Source organism: Trichosurus vulpecula, chromosome 2 (genome assembly GCF_011100635.1).
Source record: "Trichosurus vulpecula isolate mTriVul1 chromosome 2, mTriVul1.pri, whole genome shotgun sequence".
Lineage (NCBI taxonomy): Eukaryota > Metazoa > Chordata > Mammalia > Diprotodontia > Phalangeridae > Trichosurus > Trichosurus vulpecula.
In genome coordinates, this window is record NC_050574.1 from 388,304,778 (window position 1) to 388,325,089 (window position 20,312).

At 35.6% G+C, this 20,312-nt stretch overlaps 1 protein-coding gene across 2 annotated transcripts in view; it reads right to left on the reverse strand.

Moving 5' to 3' along the window:
- Window position 1: 1 nt before the first annotated feature.
- The window catches only part of UNC50 (unc-50 inner nuclear membrane RNA binding protein), a 27,142-nt gene continuing 6,831 nt past the window's right edge, over window positions 2-20,312 (reverse strand). For both annotated transcript variants that reach the window (XM_036744631.1, XM_036744630.1), the window contains 3 exons: window positions 8,309-8,448; window positions 8,126-8,227; window positions 2-5,966 (listed from right to left, as the gene is read on the reverse strand). In XM_036744631.1, the coding sequence (XP_036600526.1) occupies window positions 5,830-5,966; window positions 8,126-8,227; window positions 8,309-8,448 (379 nt within the window). In that variant the 3' untranslated portion in view covers window positions 2-5,829. The remainder of the gene's footprint in view (window positions 5,967-8,125; window positions 8,228-8,308; window positions 8,449-20,312) is intronic.

The window sequence follows — 20,312 nt, forward strand, 5'->3', positions numbered from 1 at the left end:
GTTCATTCTAATAAAACATTGTAATATGAAACATACATCGCATAGCATTTTATGGTCACAAAATTACACACATTAATCTCATTTGACTGCCACAACAAACAAGAGATACAAAAAGTATTCTATCTCAGAGATGGAATTTAAGTTATAGAGGCAAGAGGACGAAGCCATAAGACTTTGGGTTCTAGTCTTTATTCTTCTATTACCTTGCTTTAGGACCCTGGGTGGGCATATCATAATCACTCTGGGCCTACTTCCTCTTTGATGAAATGGATCTTTACTTGTAGAACACTCTCAATGACTCACATCACAAAATACGGCTGCATTATTTTAATGTAACACCCATTTTTAGTTATGAAAACAAATGTGGCTATTAATCAACACGTGCTACCATGCCATCTTTAGACTTTGGTGATGAGTAAATTTTTCAAAAAAAATCCTTGTTATATTTAATGTCAGTATAATAACTGGTTAACATTTGTGTTCATTCCTGTAAGAAAACTGAATTCACAAGAGGACAATGCATCTTGGGCGGTAGGACTAACAACCAGAAAATAAGTTAAACACATTTACAATAATTTACATTCTTTTTGTTTCAGATTACATGTTATTTTGTGTTTTTGTTAATATAGTTTAATAGCTGTACATGTAAATGGAAACACAAAATTTACATTAAAAAATACACACACAGTTCCTAAAAAATCAGCAGCTAAATTACAGATGTCCTTTTCATAGGAATAGTTCACAAGGCCTGGCTGGGAGTTCCAAGCTGGAAACAAACACATTCTTCCAACAGGAATGGTTACGTTTTAGTTTGGTCAGAAGTTTCAAGTCACAGAACAGATCCACAAAAACCTACCTACCAATTTACTTAGTATTGTTTCTGTGGGGAAATGTATTTCCCATTGAATTCCCACAATGGAACTAGAGATTAAAAAAAAGAGATTCATACTGCAGAATGGTCCTTTATTTTATCAAAAGCATTCACTGCAGGGTTCCTTTACACCTCACACGTATTTACCAAAATTATTTTTCTAACTGTCTTTTCTGGATTCCATCCATATTATAAAGGGAAACATACAGATACTATACCCTTACAAATCTGGATATTCTTTGGGTAGATGGGTGGGTGGGGGGAGAGGGTGATGAAAATTCAGAACACTGAATTTATAATCAATTACATCATTTCTAAAACAGTAACAATCATTAATCTCACTTAATATCAAAGAATAAAACATGAAACCTTCCATTAGCAGAGATTCTTAATTTTCTAGCAGTGCTTCTGCAGCATTAAGTTCTTTGATTTTACTCAGCCCTGTAAAGTACAGTGTTGGGGAACGGATGCTTCCTACTCAAATTTCTCAGGGAACACCAATCCCAGGTTCATGCACTTTCCTGTCAAAGCCTTTCAGAGATATGCCCTCTCTGCTCACTTTTACAACTGCCAAAACCCTGTCTTCCAAATGGGCTTCTCCTTTCCCAAGTTCCTCATCAAAGGGTACCCAGGTTCACACATTTTCCCCTACTTTGTTAATGAAACAAACATACAGTTCTCCAGATGGTTTTAAAGGATTTTCCTGCCAGTAGGTAGATATAGGAAAACAGAGGATTTAAAAATGGTTAGAAAAGTTATGTAATTCTAAATCTTTTCTATCTACTCAAATGTAAAGGGCAGTAAATCTCCTTAGTTCTTAGCACCCCATTTGCTGACCCATCTTCTTGTCTTTAGCACTCAAAATGACAAACAGGGATGTGCTTTACTGAACAGATTTTATATGCCAAGGAAACGAAAGTCTAGCCTCAGGTAGAAGTAGCTGACACAGTTGATGTTTAAAAAAAAAAAACAAAAACAAAAAAAAAACAAAGTTTGTGCCCCAATTGTGTAGGGATTAGAAGCCAAGTTAGGTTTAGGTGTTGACAAGATCAAATAGGTTCATCGGTATTTATCCACATCTGCTATTTAGTTGTCTTTGGACTTTCAGGTACTAAATGAGATGGCAGGTTTGCTATACAATTTATCCATTGCCCCCCTTGCAGTGTCTCTGGTCCTCCATGAATGAAAGTAGCCTTCCTATGGGCTTTAGATATTCTACACTGACCTTGAAGGTCCTTTCTGCTTCTGTTTTGATTAAAGCATATTCACCTAGCAAGTCAAGACAGTTTTTGATGTACATGAAATTTTACTTTTTCACTTACTGTTCTGAAGTAACAGCCTGCACTTAAAGGTTTCCAAAGGACTTTAAACATATCTCATCCTCTTTACACTCTTTAAAGAAGGTTTCATTATCCCCATTTTGCAAATGACGAAACTGGGGTTTAGTGGCTTGCCCAAGGTCACAAAACTACCCAGGGACTGAGGAAGGAAGTGAATGCAGCTTTTCCTGACTCCAAGCCTGGCACTCTATCATTCTATACCTTGCTGCCCATATATGGTAAATGAATTTATGTTCTCTATAATATCTACTTCTATCACCCCTGAAGCCTGTTTCCATTTCAAGAGATTCCACATGTTTTCTGTCTATACCCATTTCAGAAATCACACTCCATCTGAATTTCCAGGCTATTCAATCCTGAACCAGATGACTTGATGATAGCTGTCAGTGGTGGAAGCTAATAGTTTTGCCCTTATATAAGCAGGGTCTGTATAATCTTTCCATATAACATGTAAAATAAAGACCTGGAGGGTCTTGGTAGGCTGCTAAACAGAGGTATGGAGCCCAAAACAGATCATGTAATCATAAAGTTCATTAATTAGATGCATAGTATATAAAATGAGGTAGATGAAGCTAGGATTCAGGCTTTGGTTAGGGTTATACTAGATGACAGGTCCTTTTGACCTGAGATGAAAATGGCCATCACGTCCCCCAATGAATTTTCTCTTTTCCAGGTTAAACACCATAGATTCCTTCAATTCTCACAGCACAGTTTCCACTCCTTCCAACATGCATTATAGCATGTAAGTCCTAAAATGTAGTATCCAGATCTAGTTACCATCCTCAGTAAGTGGTCTGACAGCAAGAATTACAGATTCAGAACTAGAAGACACCAATTGGACCATAAATGCAATCCCTATCTTAATTATTAATCCCATCTATACCTCTCCTCCCCAAATTCCCGATAGCACATGTCTATTTAATAAAAGGGGCTAAAACTGCATTAGTTGTTTTGGCTGCCAAAGAACAGTTAACTCTACTGAGCTAGCAATTCACTAAAACCTCCATCTTTTTCATAGGAGTCACTGTCCAGCCACATCTTCATCCTAGTATTGATTTTTAAAAACTCAAGTTTTGGATTTGTCAATATTCGAGTCAACCAAATAGTAACTAGCCATATGCAAGGCACAGTGCTAAGTACTAGGGATACAAATAAAAACCAATTTATCCACTCAAATGAGGTGTCAAAAGAAAAGTCAGCCAAAAAGCTCTAAGCAAATTGGAGGTGAGAGAGAGAAGTAAAATGTGGGAATATTGGGTACGGCCTCTGGAGGGGGTACCTGAGCTGCTCCTTGAGATGAGGAAGGAGGGACAACCTATACCAATAAGCCCCTTTGGCTGGTTCCTGTAAGTACATGAGGGCAAGTAGTGTGGAACAGGACTAGAAAGATAGATGGAAGCAAAATTCTGATAGGCTTTAAACTCCAGGCTAAGGAATTTGCATTTTATTCTAGAGATGATAGAGTATCACTAGAAGTTTTTGAGCAGGGAAATGATATGGTCAGTTCTGTGCCTTAGAAATTTTTGCAGCTTGAGACGAGGATAAATTCGAGGGAATGGTGGCAGGAAGACCAATTAGGACACTGTAACAATAGTCCAAACAGAGGTAGGAGAGAATATGAAGTTGGGTAACAGCTGCTTTACAGAAAAAAACAAAAAACAAATGCAATGTTTTTGGAACCCAATTCTGTCTTCCAACACATTGGCTGTGCCTCCTAGCTTTGTGCTGTTTGTATATTTGATGTGTATGCCACCAAATGTTCTTTCCCTCCTCAAATTTTCCAAGATTACTTTGTTAAAATCCACCCTTTGCTCTTAGCTCCAACTGCTTTGAATACTTCTGAACTCCTTTAGAATTGGGACCATGAAAGCATGGAAAACCGTGGTTTTAAATCCCACCTTGGACCCTGACTAACTCTATGGCCAAGGGCAAGTCACTTAACCTTGCTGGGCCTGTTTTCCTCATCTGTAAATGGAAGTCTGTTAGACTCCACGGCCTTGAAGATCCCTTCCAATTCTTAAACCTGTTCCTAGTCTTTATCCCGCCTTGCCACTAGCAGACATTTGATGTATATTGAAAACACTGATAAAAATACTGAACACACAAATCCCTATGACTTTCCACTAGAGACCTCCTTCCAGGTTGACAATGAATTCACTACAATTTGACCACTCTTTGGGTCAATTTTTCCAATTAAGCCCTGAATTGTGTCCCACCAGTGTACAATTATCACCGGTTACATCTCTCTGTCTTGTCCACAAGCGGGACTTTATTAAAAAAAAAACAAACAACTGGCTAAAATCCAGATACTACAACAGTATTTATTACTCTGACCTATCATTCTAGCAATACTGGCAAAAGTCTGGCACGATATGCATTTAATGAAATAACACTGCCTCATGATAAATCACCCCCTTCTGTAATGTGCTTACTAACCATTCTTTTAACAGTAAGCTCTCTGAAAATTTTACCAGGAATCAAATTCATGTTCACCAGATACTTTGAAGAATCTACTTTTGTCCCTCTTTTGAAAATCAAGACATTTACCTGTCCTCATTCCCATGCATGTTTCCTATTCTTCATGATTCTTCAAAGAAGTTCAACCCTCTTATTTTACAGAAGAGAAAGCTGAGGCACAGAGGTTAAATAGCTTGCCCAAGGTCACATGGTAAGTGGCAGAACTTGGAAAAGGCTTCTTGACTTTCAAAAAGTTGATTACCTTGCTGAAATGAATTAACCACCTTACTAGACAGAAAAAAGAATACTGAATTATTGCTATGACAACAATCAATTTCTTATATAACATACTTTAAAATTTTAAACATTCTAAAGTATTCAGGGCAGGTGTTTTCCCCCAGTAACCAAAAGAATGATGTGAAATACCATCCAAACTGCCACAGCTAGTAGGACAAAATAAACCATTTCAAAGATTTTGGCTAAGTGTTACTGGGCTTAGCTGCATTCGTTAGAAAGCACCAACTCCTAATGAAGTAATATTTGGCCTCTACTGGATAACGTCATTTAAGTGCCTATTTTAATGCCTTGTGGCTGGTAACCGGCTTCTGGAATGCCAGGCCAGCGGAGTACAAGTTCTGGCAAGTCTCAACCTGCCTTTCTTCAGCTAAAAAGGCCTGAAGTAAACAAGTAATATATATGTTTCTCATGGGCTGGTCTAGATTGCTACATTATGAGGCTCAAAAACAAGGGTTAAGCCACGAGATTATTAAAAGATTTTGATCTCAGGGCCTATTAAGGCAGAGTTGCACGCTCTGTGATAGAGATCACCAATAAAATCAAGGATCCTTGAAATTCTGAAGTATGGAGATTACTGTTAAGCAAGGGTAAAAATCAAAATGCTTCCAAAAAAATAAAATTACTGCTTAGTCAAAACTAAAAAGGCTTACACTTTGGTTTAAAAATATTTATTACACAAATGTACATTTTATGCTTTTAAAGAATGTACTGTGAGTGGAATCAACATGAAGTTGTAAATATTTCCAAAAATTCACAAAAACTTTACATTTTTAAAGATATCTACAATTAAAATTTATTTACACTTTTTACAAGAAATCTCAGCCACTTTTTAGCAACACTGTTAACAGCTAATAGTCACATTTTTTATTTCACTCTATACTTGTAGAAAGAGCACAGTGTGTGAGTGAAGTTCCATCCCAGTGCTAACGACAATCCGTAGAGTAGAATGAGAGGTGCAAATGGATACAAAAGAATTACCGTGTTTTTCAAAAACGGCAGTGCTGGAAAGCAAGGAAACAAATCCAGATGAAGAAAAAGAGTGAAAAAAACATTAATTCCTAATTACAAATCTCGAAATCTACCTTGAGTTGTACAAAAATAATCAATATTTTGCTAGCAATCATATTTAAAAAAAGGTTCCAAAGCATGAATAAGAAAAATGCAAATTAAAAACACTGTGAATTTCTGCCTTACACTCCTCTGGCCCAGAAATACCACTACTAATAATATACCACAAAGAAGTCTAAGAAAGGAAAGGCCTCATATGGACAAAAATATTTATAGCAGTATTTCTAGTAGTAGTGAAGAAACAAAGTACGTACACTATAATCAAGGAATGGCTGCATGTATTACGGTATATGAAAGACTCAAGAACTCTGTTGAATGCAGTGATCAGTCATGACTCCAGAAGATTAAAGAAGCATGCTTCTTCAACAAGGTGACTGACTGTAGATGTACCTGACACATATGTTTTCAGGCGTGACCAATATGTATTCAGAAGTATTGCTGAACTATACTTGAAATTTCAAGGGAAGGCTTTTATTCCGAGGAAGAAAGTTGTAGGGAGATGTGTGTGTGAAGGAGGTAAGAGATAGTGATGCAAAAATAGAGAATATCAATATTTAAAAATACCCAGAAAATATAGATGGGGGCAAATAAATACAAGGTGGGGGGGGCGGAGATGCTGACACTACCTACTAAATTTCATACTTGTTTCCTGGCTTTCCCCACCCTCTCTGCTCCACCTCTGACAGAGGGAATCCCAATTCTCCAACCCACTCACAGCTCCTCACCATACAAGGGCTTTCATATACCCTTTCATATACCATAATATAGGGACTCCTAGGCTGGGGTCTGCCTTTGAATCCTTAGGACTTCTAGATGTTTTTGTCCACCCTGAAGCCTGAGTTCTCCTCTGAGTAATCATTTCCAATTACACAAGAGCTCCTTCAGTTCACGGACTATCTTTTTCTATTTGTTTCCTTAGCATTTAGCACACTGCTTATCTTTGTCCACAAAGCAAAAACTGCCCTAATGTATACCTTGAAATTCAAATTTGTTTGTGGCTATGATTCTGACAGTAATTAAAGAGTACTGAGACTAGCTAAGAGGAAGTTAGAGGAAAGAAAAAAAAGAGTATTTCAAATAGTTACTGAACATAAAACTTGCCAAGCCAGTTAAGAAATTACAAAAACATACTATTTTATAAGTAAATATCCTAAAAGTACCAAAAAATGAGAATGTTTCAAAAAGTAATTGTAGCCAGTAAAATAAGGCAGACACACACCAAACTTGAGGTAAAAATTAGAACACTAATACAAATTCTAACAATGCCTACAAAGCTTAGGTACAGAAGGGCCATTTAAGACAAAAGTATATGTTCAAACCCCAAATCTAGCATTGTTTGCAGTGGGGAAAACATTAGCAGCTTTACCCAGAAATCCAGGACTGAAGTACAGATGCTCCTTTCTACCATCCTTAGTTGACAAAGTTCTAAAAATGCTATTGATACCACTAAATACATAAAGAACCAAAATTATTCCTGTTTCCTGACATGATGGTTTAAAGAATCAGCAAAAAACTAATTAAGACAATTAATAGCTTTGTTCAAGTAGCTAGATACATAATAAATGTTCCCAAACAAATTCTAGCAATTTTCTTCTGGTGTTTCTAACATAGAAAGTTTACAGTTTTCAAAGAAAAAGCAACATTTCCTGCCCCCAAATCCTCTGCCTCTCAGGCCTTTAGCAAACAAACAAAAATTCCAAACACACTCATGATACCAATACAATGGCAAGTAATTTTATCTCCCGAAACAGCCTTTTGCATAAAAATACAAATTGGTTTTAGGGTTTCTCTCTGTCTTTTTTTGGTTTCCCAAGATGAACTTAAAGTAAGGATTCAGGGTCCTTAAGGAATCATTATTTATTGAGTATATGCTAGACATCTGCTGAATTAAGAAATGCAGAATTTAATAGGAATGAATTCCAAGCAGCTGAATATGTGTGGCTTTGAAAAGTTGGGTGAGAAAAAGGCCATAAAACTACTGAAGTGATTTCTAAAGCAATGAATGTTGGAAGACAATAAATTATATAATTTGTTTCCTTGCCTTCTAACGTTAGAAACTTTTACATAAATTTCAATTCTTCATTATGCTTACCACTGTATCCGAGGAATGTTACATAGATATAATAACCAACGGCAATCAACCATAATGTATTTCCGACAAAGTAGCCAATAAATGTATCTGTCATGATAACATCTGTAAGAAAAGAAAAAAATAACTTTACTATTATGTACAATGAAGATGACAATACCATTTTGAAACTGATTTGCTACTTACAGTTAATGAAAAAAAGCTGGATAAAATGCAAAATGACTAGTAGTGGATAGAAAGCATTCAAATGAACATCAAAGGCGTATCCCCATTCTACGTCATAGTCCCTGCTCTGCCGCTTCACTAAGTACTTGTTAGAGATAAACCTGATGGAAAATAAATTCAAAAGAATAAAATTAGGCAATACAAAAAGATTTCATAAAGTGACAAGTGATATAAATATTTATATATCATAGCAACCAACAGTATACTAACTATAGCAACTATACAGTGATACAGGAATATTCATATAGTAACATTCACTACTAAAACATTTATTAAATATATGTTGTGTAATGCAAACTAAATTTGGGCTATAAATTCAATTTTATACATTTAAATCAACTCTATAATAATGACAGTTGTTAATGTATTAACATATTCAAAGAAATCCTTCCTCTGAAACACTTTTCAATTTTATTATGGAAATGTGAGCGTTCATTTCCTGTGTCTGTTTCAATGAAAATTTCCAAAGAACAAACAGAAGAAACTGGAAGACAAACGGGAAGACAACGGCCTTGCTAGCACAGATTCAGTACTCTGAAAATGAAGGTAATTAAGACAGGTAGCACTTTAAGGCACTTTAATGACTGACTCATTTACAGAGGCAGTTTGTTCCAATTTTCCCCCAAGAACATTTCTTTCTTCATTCATAACCTAAATACACACAGCATATTATTATATAACAAGATTATAGACTCAACAATCACTTATTAAACATCCTTTATATTATGTAAGGCTCTGCCAGGTACTGAGGATACAAAAGCAAAAAAAAAAACCTATCCTCCACATGTAAAGAAGATAATGGAGATGGCACTAGCAACTGGCGGAAGCAATATGATTTTTTATTCTGTGTCTTCATAAGATATTTTGGTAGCTAGCTATGTGATGACAGAAGATGGGAAAGCTTGAAAAACTACCGATTAGTAGGGTCCTGAAATAGTCTTAATGAGAGGCGATAAGGTCCTAAAGATAGGAAATCGTCCAGCAGATATAAAAGTGGTGATGAAAAGGAAAGTTGTGAAAATAAACATTACAAGGATTAGCAATTCTTTAACTATAGAGAGTAAAGTCAGTAACCAAATATGAAAAGCAGATCATATATTTTTCACAGCTTATAGAGGACAAATTCTTAACTAAACAAGGAATAAAGACAATTACAAAAGATAAAATAGATAATGTTGACTGGATTAATTTGAAAAGCTTTTTTTTTTTACACAAAATTATATGCCTAGGATAAGAATGGAAATGGTAGAATGGTGGAGGGGGAATCATGTATTTCTGATAAGGAAGCAGACAAGATGTAAAGACAATTAAGAGAAATATAAGACTAAAAACCACTTAAAAGACAAGAAGTCCAAGGATATGAAAACAGTTCTCAAAAAAATTGAAAACTATTAGCTACTACATGAAGAATGCTACAAATCACAGAAGCAAAACAAATCAAAACAATTCTGAGGGCAAAAATGAAAAGAATGTAGGAATAAGTCATGTTGGAGGGGTTGCTGGTGGAGTTGTGAACTGACACAATCATACTGGAAAGCAATCATTAATCATGCAAATGAAGTGACTAAAACATCCACTCCTTTGACTCAAGAGTTGCCATTGCTAGGCTTATACCCCAACAATGTGAATAACAAAAACACAGGCCCCAAAATATTTAAAGCAACACCTTTTATGGCAGCAAAGAACTGGACATGAAGCAAATGTCCACTGGGAAATGTCTCAATTGTGGTACATTAATGTAACAGAATATTACTGTACTGTAATGAACATGATGAATACAAAGAATAGAATGACATATGAAAAGATGCAAAGTCAAGTAAGTAGGACAAGAAAAACATACGCATTGCTGTAGAAAGGACAACAAAATAAAACTCAATGCTATAAAATTACAATATAGAAGCTTGGCCCCAAAGAAGATATACAAGAAGACAACTCCCCAGAAAAAGCAATGGCACAAATAAACTTAAAAGGGAAAAAGGGGAAAACTATATATTCCTAAAGGCAACACTGACAACAAATTAATTTCAATACTTAACACATTTTCCAATTGGCACAGATTCTAACTACATGAAGGAAAAGCTAAATGAACTACAAGGAGAAATAGTAAAACTACAACAGTGAGGGACCTCCATTTACCACTATAGGCTCTAGATAAATCTAATTAAAAAAAAAAAAACCAAAAACCACAAGACAGACATTAAGGACTTGAATAAAATTTTAGAAAAATCAGACACAATACACACCTGACAATTACTGAATGGAAGTAGAATGGAGTATATATTTCTCTGGTGCACATGGCACCCTTACACAAATTATGTGTTCAGACAGAAATCTCAAAAACAATGCTGATAATATTTTCATTTTGTTGTATTTTTTTCCTTTTGTTCTGTTTCTTCTTTCATAACATAACTAATGTGGAAATATGTTTAACATGATTGCACACATATAACCTATATCAGGTTGCCTGCCCTCTTTGGGAGGGAGCAGGGAGAAAAATTGGAACTCAAAAGTCTTATAAAAAATGAATGTTGAATGACTAATATGAAAATACATTTAATATGAATGCATATGTAGAGTCTATATCAGATTGCATGCTGTCTTGGGGAAGGGGGAGGGAGAGTAAATTTAGAACTCAAAATCTTATGGCAGTGTATGTTGAACTAAGAAGAAATTAATTAAGAAAAATTTTAGAGTATCTTCCACATATGTATGTATATACATATATATGCACATACACATTTGACTCACGCAAATACACTAATTACATATATTATAAAACATATGAAAATAAAATTTGAAAAGGTTGAAAAAATGAATGTTGAAAACTTAAAAAAAAATGGGAGGGGGAACAAATGCAGAGAGAAGATATTAGCATTAAGGAGGAAATCTGAAAATGCTCTTTGTAAAAGGTAGAATTTTGGGTCAGAGCTAAAGGAAACATTCTTGTTGGCTTGTATCATCTCCATACTGGCTGTCTAGCCCCCGATGGATCATAATAATAACCTCATACCCTCCTCATCCCAGTGATGCTAAACTCTCTAAGTCATTTTACAAATCCCATTCCCCATTGCCTATTCCCTCAATCTCATGCTCTTTCAGCCCCCCAAATCCCACTCTACCTTAGCCCTTCTCCACTGTTCTCTGAAATGTCTGTTCCACAGATAACAAACTTGCTTTCATCTTCAACCTTTTCCTGTCTCACATGATCCTTGTGCACACATGAAGACCTGGGTCTTGAGAGCTAATACAGAGTATCGCAAAAACTCAAGGAGAAAAGAATATTCAAGAGAAGGAGAAGGCCATTATCATCAAAAGCTGCAAAAAGGACCAGAAGAAGTACTCAGAAGAAGCCAAAGTACCTACCAACTGAGATCTTTCATAATGTTGGGAGGAAGTAGTTTCAGGAGTCAAATGCAAGAATGGGAAGTAGAGGCAACAAGAGATGATCCTTTTAAGGAAGCAGGCCAATGAAAGGCAGAATTTAAATTCCTTGAGGGAAGGAACTGTTTAACTGTTTTTCTTTGTATCTCTAGCCTATAAGACAATGCCTGGTTCATAAAAGGCTTTATCAAATTAATATAGAATTGAAGGGAAAGACGTAGGATGGTTTGAGGGCATGGCAGGAATGTGGTTTATTTTTATTAATGTTCCTTTTTAAAAAATCTGTCACTTCCTGGTACACTCCCCCAGTCCCACTGAATTCTCTCACTTAACAGAGAAAATCAATTAAACAAAATTAATAAAGAAACCATTCAAACAACATATCCAAAACTTCACAGCTTTCATACCTCACACCTCTCTGTGCTGAAAAGGTGTTTTATTCTGTTCTCTGCAACCAAGGTTGTTTAATGGAATTAGCCTGAGATTACCAGCCTCTCAGTGTTGTTTTCATGTCCAATATTATTATAATTTTGTATCCTGATTCCCCAAAATCCTGCTTTTTTTCACTCTAGGCAACTAGTGGTACACTAGACAGAGCACTGGACCTGATTTGGGAAGAACCAAGTTCAATCCTTCTTAGCTGTGTGATCCTAGGCAACTCATTTAACCTCTGTTTAATTCCGTTTCCTCAACTGTAAAAATAGCACCCACCTTACATGTTATTCTAAGGATAAAATAGTATTTGCAAGGTACTTAGCACAGTACCTGGTACACAGCAGGTGCTTAATAAAGGTTTATTCCCTTCCCTCTAAATAATTTTCCATGTTTTCCCTTGTTTCTCTACATATTTACCATTTCACACGACAAAATAATATTCAATTATATTTATATACTACATTCCCCAAATAACGGCACCTACTTTGTGTCTTTTTTTTGGGGGGGGAAGGGGACTACTCACAAAGAGTGCTGCTGTGAACATTTTCTTACATATGAAATCTTTGTCTTTGACTCCCTTAGGATATGAATTAAATAAATGAAATAGCATTTGAGGGCTTATTAAGTACTAAGCAATGTTGATGAGCTCCACTAATGAGATAGCTGGTTAAAGGAGTATGAACAAGGTAGTTACTTTCCTTGAATAATTCCTAATTATTTTCCAATTTACATTTTACCAACAGATAACTATCATGTCTCCCCATAGGACCCTTCAAAATTTATTATTTCCATCTTTTATCATTTTTACTAATTTGATTTTTTTAACCAGTCATGCTTTTCCTATCTATTGATTCTGTTAATATAAAAGCTTTTAAAATTTCATGTGATATTGCTTATTTTATGATTATCTCTCTTAAGAAATTATGATGGACTGTCTTTAGTTCTATTTTATTTAAATATTACCTTTTAATGTTTCGATCATGTATTCATATGGAGTTTATTATGGTATGTCATGTAAGATGCTAGTCCAAGTCTAATTTATGCCAATTTGCTTTCTCCCCATCTCCATCAGTTCTTGTCAAATGAGGGTGGGAGGTTTCTTCTGCTGACTTAAACTGAGTTTAATCAAATACTGAGCTACGGTGCTCAACTGTTTTATGTCTTGCTTATCTGATGTCTTACTGATAGACTTTACTTTTTATTTCAGTACCAAGGAGTTTTGACGATTACTACATACCAGATATCAAACCATATTGTTAATCAGTTATTCATCATTCCTACTTTTGTTCATTAGATTCTTTATCTTTTGTTCCTCCAGATAAATTTTATTATTCTGTCCATAAAGCAAGCCTTTTATAGGCTGGTATTGTACTAAATCTTAAATTAGTTTAGAATTAGATCATCATTTTTGTTAAATTGTTATGGCCTAACGTAACCAATAAATGTCTGTCCAATTGTTTAAGTCTTCTTTATTTCTGTATTTTGTGGCTATTTTAATTTAACCTGTAAAGACACACAACATTTACAGTGAAATATTTTATTCCCATGACAGTTATTTTTGAACACAAATTTCTCTTATTCTCCTACAGTTTTACTAGTAACATATAGAAAAACTGGTGATTTTTGTGGACTAATTTTATATACTACTTTACTAGAGTTATTTCTGTTAATTCCCCCCACCCCACCCCACCCCACCCCACCCCTGGACTCTGGGTTTCATTAAAGCAAGGTTCTTAACCTTGTGTCACAGATGTCTTTGGCAGTCTGCTGAAATCTATCTCAGATTGCTTTTAAAGGCATCAAATAAAATACACAGGATACAATGGAAACTAATTACACTGAAATATAGTTATCAAATTATTTTAAAAATAAGTTCAAAGACCTAGGTTAAGAACATTTGCACTAGGGGAAATAAAATTTACCAGAAAATAAATCATTGCTTATGCAAATAACGAAAACAAAATGCAGAGCCATCTCTTTCTGCCAACTCTCTACATCCATATTTATCTTTATTGATATAGCTATTTATATCATCTATATACAAATGTATTTATAAATGTATGTGTATGAACATATGTGTACATTGATATATACGTCTCTCTGAGTGTATATAGCTTGATTTTAGAAGGACCATAGGAAGATGACTGCAAGGTAGGACAGAGATGAATTCAGAACTCCTACAAATATGCCAATAAAACTTTAAAATGCACCATTAACTGGTGAACTCAGGAGAATTACCTGTAGACTATTCCACTGAGCCCAAGGGTACACAGGACAGCCTGAATCCTTCAGGAATCCAGAAGTAGATAATCCAAGGTAGGTCAAAAGCAGTAGGTAAAGTAGCTTGAGAATTCAACATAAGGAGGGCGGATGGATTGGGGGGCTGGAAATTAAAGCCCAGTGGTAAGACAAGGACCCTAGCAATGATAAGATGAGGTGATCCATGGTGGGAGTTTGCCAGGGAAGGGCCTGAAGCAGCTCCAGAGCCCAAAGCAGGGGGGGAAGTTTCTCAGGAAGAGCCTAAGGCAGAAGGTAGCTTGGAGCTCTGTGGCAAAAAGGAGCACCATGATTCTGAAAGCAGCCACAGCAGCCCTGATGCCCAAAGCAAGGAACATAAAAGCCCCAGGAAAAGTCTAACATAAGGAGTGACCTAGTAGCCCTGTGGGCAAGAAGGGGAACATAGGAACAATCCAGTCTCAGAGCAACCCTAGAATCTCTTTAAAGAAGAGGCCTACTTTTAAAATACTTAGGACCAGGCAAAGCTTGCCCACTCCTTTCAGAAGTGCAAGAGTAAAGCTGGACTGAACAAGAGACCACCCCAATCCTCAACACACTGAGGTGCTAACATGCGCAAACTAAGGAAAATATTAAGAGGAAATATCTTTGACTGAGTGATGGTCAGGTATGAACTCTAAAGAAGAGAGTGATCTCACAACAAATTCAATTAAACTTGTGAGAAAAATAAATATCCTGACCATAACAACTACAAAAAAATCTGGAAGAAATGATCCAGAGATATGAAATGTAAGAGCTAAGGAGGAAAGGAAGACAAGGAAAACTGCTATCTTAGAAGAGATGGTAGAAAACCTTACCCAAGAAATGAATGGCTAGAAAATGAGAATGAGTCAAAAAGAAATCAACTTACTGACAAAAAAAATTAAATAAAATTGAATTTTTTAAAAACTTAAATATATCTAATTTAAAGAAATAAATTTAAGTAAATAAATTTAAATACATTTAATAAAATTAAATCTAAAATATTTTTAAAAGAAATAAAATATTAAAATCAACTGACTGGGAAAACAGGTCAAGTAGATATAGTCTAAAATTGTTAAAATAACCATATTTCAAGAAAATGGAAATAAAAACTGCCCAGAACTCTTAGAATCAGAGGGCAAAGTGAAAAAAAAAATAATCCATATAGGTCACTTCCAAAAACCTCAAAATGAAAACTCAATAATGTAGCCAAAATCCCTTCTGTATCAAAGAAAAAATACTATAAAGCACTCTCCCACCCAATTCAAATAACAAGAAGTCACAGTAAGGACCATACATAAAGAGCAGAGCTTGTAATCCAATATTAATCAAAAAAGCAAAAGATAAAGGATTACAACCAAGAACAACTTACTCAACAAAACTAAGTATAATCCTCCAGGAGGGAAAAAAAATGAGCCTTTAACGAAATAGAGAATTTCAAAGTATTTTTCATGAAGAGGCCAGAAGTGAGTAGGTATTTTAAAATAGAAACACAGAAAGGCACACGGTTGTTTAGCTGGAAGAGTATATGTGGAGATTGATTATTTACATGATAACAAGGGTATCAGGATCATATATTTGTCTTATAGCAGGAGTCAGTAAAGTGGAACTTAAGGTTATTTAAAATGCCCAAGTAAGGGGAGCAAGATGAGATTGAAAACATAGATGAACGAGGTATGATTAGTTCTGCTGTTTTTTGATAACATAAATTTGTTCCAATGTGACTGACTTATTAGGAACATTTTGAGCATGATGTGAATTTTGAGTTTTCTTCTGCACCATTTCTTCAAGAAACAGCAAGAGAAAGAAAACTGTACCAGTCACAATCACTCACAACCCTTCTGGCACCCATTTCTACAAGCAAACTTTGGGTATTTCTCAAAGCAAAGTGCTATATTTATTCATTATCTTCTGGTGTAGGAGCTAGGAGCAGAGAAAGGCTAGCTGCTTGTTCCACCATAATATTTGGACCGTAGGCACTCTACGTCCATCAGCTCTCTACACAGAGATGTGGAGTACCTTAGTATCTTATAATCATCAAGTAATGATTTCTGAAAGGATATTTTAAATATGCATTTTCAGTTATCATACCAGTAACCGAGGTTTGTGTATATTCTTTCACAAAAATAATATATGATATAGTAAAGAAGAATATTTGTCCTCTATTAAAAGGTAAGAGGATAAAGTTGCTTCTGAGTTACATTTATGGTACTTACTCCCAGATGTTTCATACCATTTTATTTTTGGACTCAATGTTAGTTGTGCTTAAATTTTTGAAGTGGGAATTATATTTCAAAACTTTAGAATCATTAGTATACACTTTTTAAATATAAATTCTTGTGTTTATGGTATCACTTGGATCTGCACATCTTGTTTTTACACAAAAGCCATTATGAAGAACCTGAATTCTATCTACCAAAAATGGGAAGGAAAAAAAAAAGAGTATACAAGTAAATAAGATTTTCTGAGTCAAGTTGTCTCTGAGTTCTTTTTCATATAAGACACCTGAGATATCTATGTCTTTGTACCCTTTAAACACAATCGATAGTATTTTGTTATATATGGAATGGCACAATGGCTCAAAAGTTACTTCTTGCTGGATGTCTTCTATTTCATTTTCTGATTCCTTAAAGTCTATGGAGCAGCTACTTATTGTATCCAGTTATTCCCTTTAAAAATTTCTCCAATGAAGCCTTTCCCAAAGTATTCAAATTCTGTGAGCAATTCTTCTGGATCAGTCGTTTTGTATTAATGGAATAAGGATCTGCTTTCATTCCAGGCACTTGGACAGACAGTGGTCAATGTGCCATGACAAGGGCTGCAGAGTTCTCCACCCAGCAGTCTCCCTAGCAAGTCTGGTGGCAGCCAGGACACTAAACCTAGGTGTTCCCCTACCATCTCTTTATTTACTCTGGCTATAAATGCGTTCTTAGTAATTTCTGGTCTGATATTTCTAGTCCAACAATTTGCTTTGGCAGAAAAAATACACCAGCCTATCCAACTGAATAAACAGTTACACTACTACACTCTGTGTTAAGGCTGGGATGCAAGAGTTCCTGCCCTCGAGGAGCATATAATCTAAAAAGGGGACACAGGAAAAAGGAGGCATGAAAGGCACAGAGGGGAATACCAAGGGACACCCTATGCAAGGGTACCTTCTTCTAGAGCCGAAACTAGGCAAAGCAGCAAATGCAAAGTGGGGAGAACTGAGAATCTAGTTTTTGTCCTCTACAAAGGAAGGCACTGGGAGGAGTTCAGTACTCCACCGACCAATCAGAGGGAAGAGAAGGCTGAGGGCAGTTGACTCAATAAAGGCTTTCTTTGATTATTAATGGTTTTCTCTAATATAAGCTTAAAAAAATTTTTTTTGGTCAAACTTGGCCTTCCTTGTCAGCTTCAGCTCATTTTGAGATTTAATATTAATGATCCTTCTCTTATAGGACCTGCCGTGTCATACTCACTTGCCTGTCCTTATTTCCATCTTCTCCACATGCCTTTTAAAATGCAAGTTGGTTGATGAGTTCTAAGTGTCCACATGGTCTCTCCACACAATGTCAATTTTTCCTCATCAGATATTCTTCTTAGTATCTTCAAAATCTCATTTTTGAGAGCTTCTCATTTCTCTTAGGCTGACTTCCTCCATAAACTTTTACACCATAGGATCCTACTTCTTCCTTCTCTTGAACTCTTTGAAATCTCCTCCCTCTCCCCCAATCTAGGCCACATGTCAGGCTACCTCCAGCTTTCCTCTTTTTGTCTATCACAAATTCTAAGATTTAATGGTACCTTTCCCAAAGATTCCCATATCTACCTACATATCTTCCTTATTGGTGAAAATCAGATATGGAATAAAAATTAATATTGCTGGTTCTACCATGTTCTGAAGAATTATCATTAAGGAAAACTAAAAAATTATTAACTGCTCTGCTTTGGGTGAAAAGATAAAGTCACCCATCACTACTATTATCATGCCTCCATGCCAGGCTTATGATAGTTCCCAAATACTGTATTTCCTTTCTGCTTACGTAGTCTTTAATATATTTTAAATGACAAAATCACAAATGCTCTTCACCATGCTTACTCCCTTTGAAACCTGGAATTCTTTACAAAGATATCTTAATAAATACTTTTCTACCCCCCAACTCTTTACTTTTTTGGTTTCTTTTGAATAAGGTAATGACTTTCCTAGTCTTATTCAGCCACAGAGCTCATTCTAGAAGTCATAGTTGATTCTTTATATTAAGATCTCTAGTTTGTCTTGTCTGTTTACCCAAATTTAGTACATCTGCTTATAGGCATTTAAGGCCAAAGGGTCTTACTGTAGGCTCCTTTCTTAGTTTTTTATCTCTTCTGAGCTTCTGGGCATCTCTTCCATTAGTCTTCAAATGTAGTAGTTATTCTCCGTGGCATCTAGTTTGGTGGATTTACCTGGGAAGCTTCTCCTCTTCCTCCACCTGATTTAAGTTTTTGTTTTTAAGTTAAAAGAATCTTTAAGATTAGATTTTTAAGACTCTAGGCAAATACATTTTTAGTGGCCCTTTTTAAATGTAGTCCATTCTTGAATCAAGTCCCATCATTCCTATATTTTAAATCACAGTCCAGAGACCCAAGTCTCAGTTTCAATGATCTATTTAACGAGGTTTATATTCTTCAGATCTGTCTTCCCAAGTTCTCACCTGAAAATGGCAGCAGAGAAGCACTGTCTGTACCTCTAAAATCTTCAGTTTATTGCATTTCTTTAAAATCTTTGCTAAAACTTTCTAGATTCATTTTGGCAGTATCATTTATGCGCCAGTGAATCATCAGAAGTGGATAGTATTTATGTGATTTGATAAATGTTGGGAAAATCCTCTATCACATCTTGGATACATATCCCAGGGACAACAGGAGACTTTTACATTGTTATCAAGTCAGCAGGAAGCTAAAAACTATCATTTCTTGTCTCTTCTGAGCTATATGAGATGATCTCAACCAAAAGCACCTGTGTATTAACATAATCATTCCTTAGAGGATAAGCAGTTCTTTCCTTTTTGGAAACAGCCAATTATTGTTACTTAGCTCCAAGAGTTCAGCGGTCTCTTTTTTCTCCTCAGGATGCCACTTTTCTGTACTCCAATCTCCTGACACCAGTCAGTAATTCCTCTCTGTTGCTTAGGTTTCCTTTTCTTCTTTGTTTTCACATATAAGCCTTTCTTTCATTCTTGTAGAGGAGCTATCACTTGCCAGTGGCAGAAATACAAATATTTCACACTCAGTATAGATTACTTCAGATGTTCTCCTTATCTTCATGGTGGAAGTGACAGTCTCCCATTACTTTGTCATCTTTGTTAATTAATTCCCAGGCAGATATTCAACTTTAAGAGTTGTCAGTCTTTTTTTCACTTCCATATCTTCGAGTCCTTCTCCACCTTCAGTTTTTCAAGTCCTCCCACATTCCCCATTCCCAAAATCAATCTCAGACCTTCTTCACAATTCTAACTCCCTCATCCCCAAACACCTTCATAATCCCTTTTGCTTCTTTATCAGCTCAAGTCTTTCTCATGGCTTTTGTGGGAGGAGCAAGGGAGTTGTAAGGCCTACTCTCACTTTTGATTTTTAAGAAAGTGTATTTAGCAAAGAATGTTTATATTATAAGAATCACTTAACTAACCAACATTTATCAAATAACTCCTTTGTGCTAGTGTCTCTGGATACAAAGATAAAAATGAAACATTCTCTGCTTTTGAGGAGCTTATATTCCATAGACGGAGAAAATGTGTACATATACATATGTACACATATGAATATACATACATATGTATATACAAGATATAAACAAAATAAAATTAAGGTAATTTGGGTGTGAGAAGTTCTAGCAGTTGCAGGCATCAGGAGAGGCTTCATGTAGGATGCA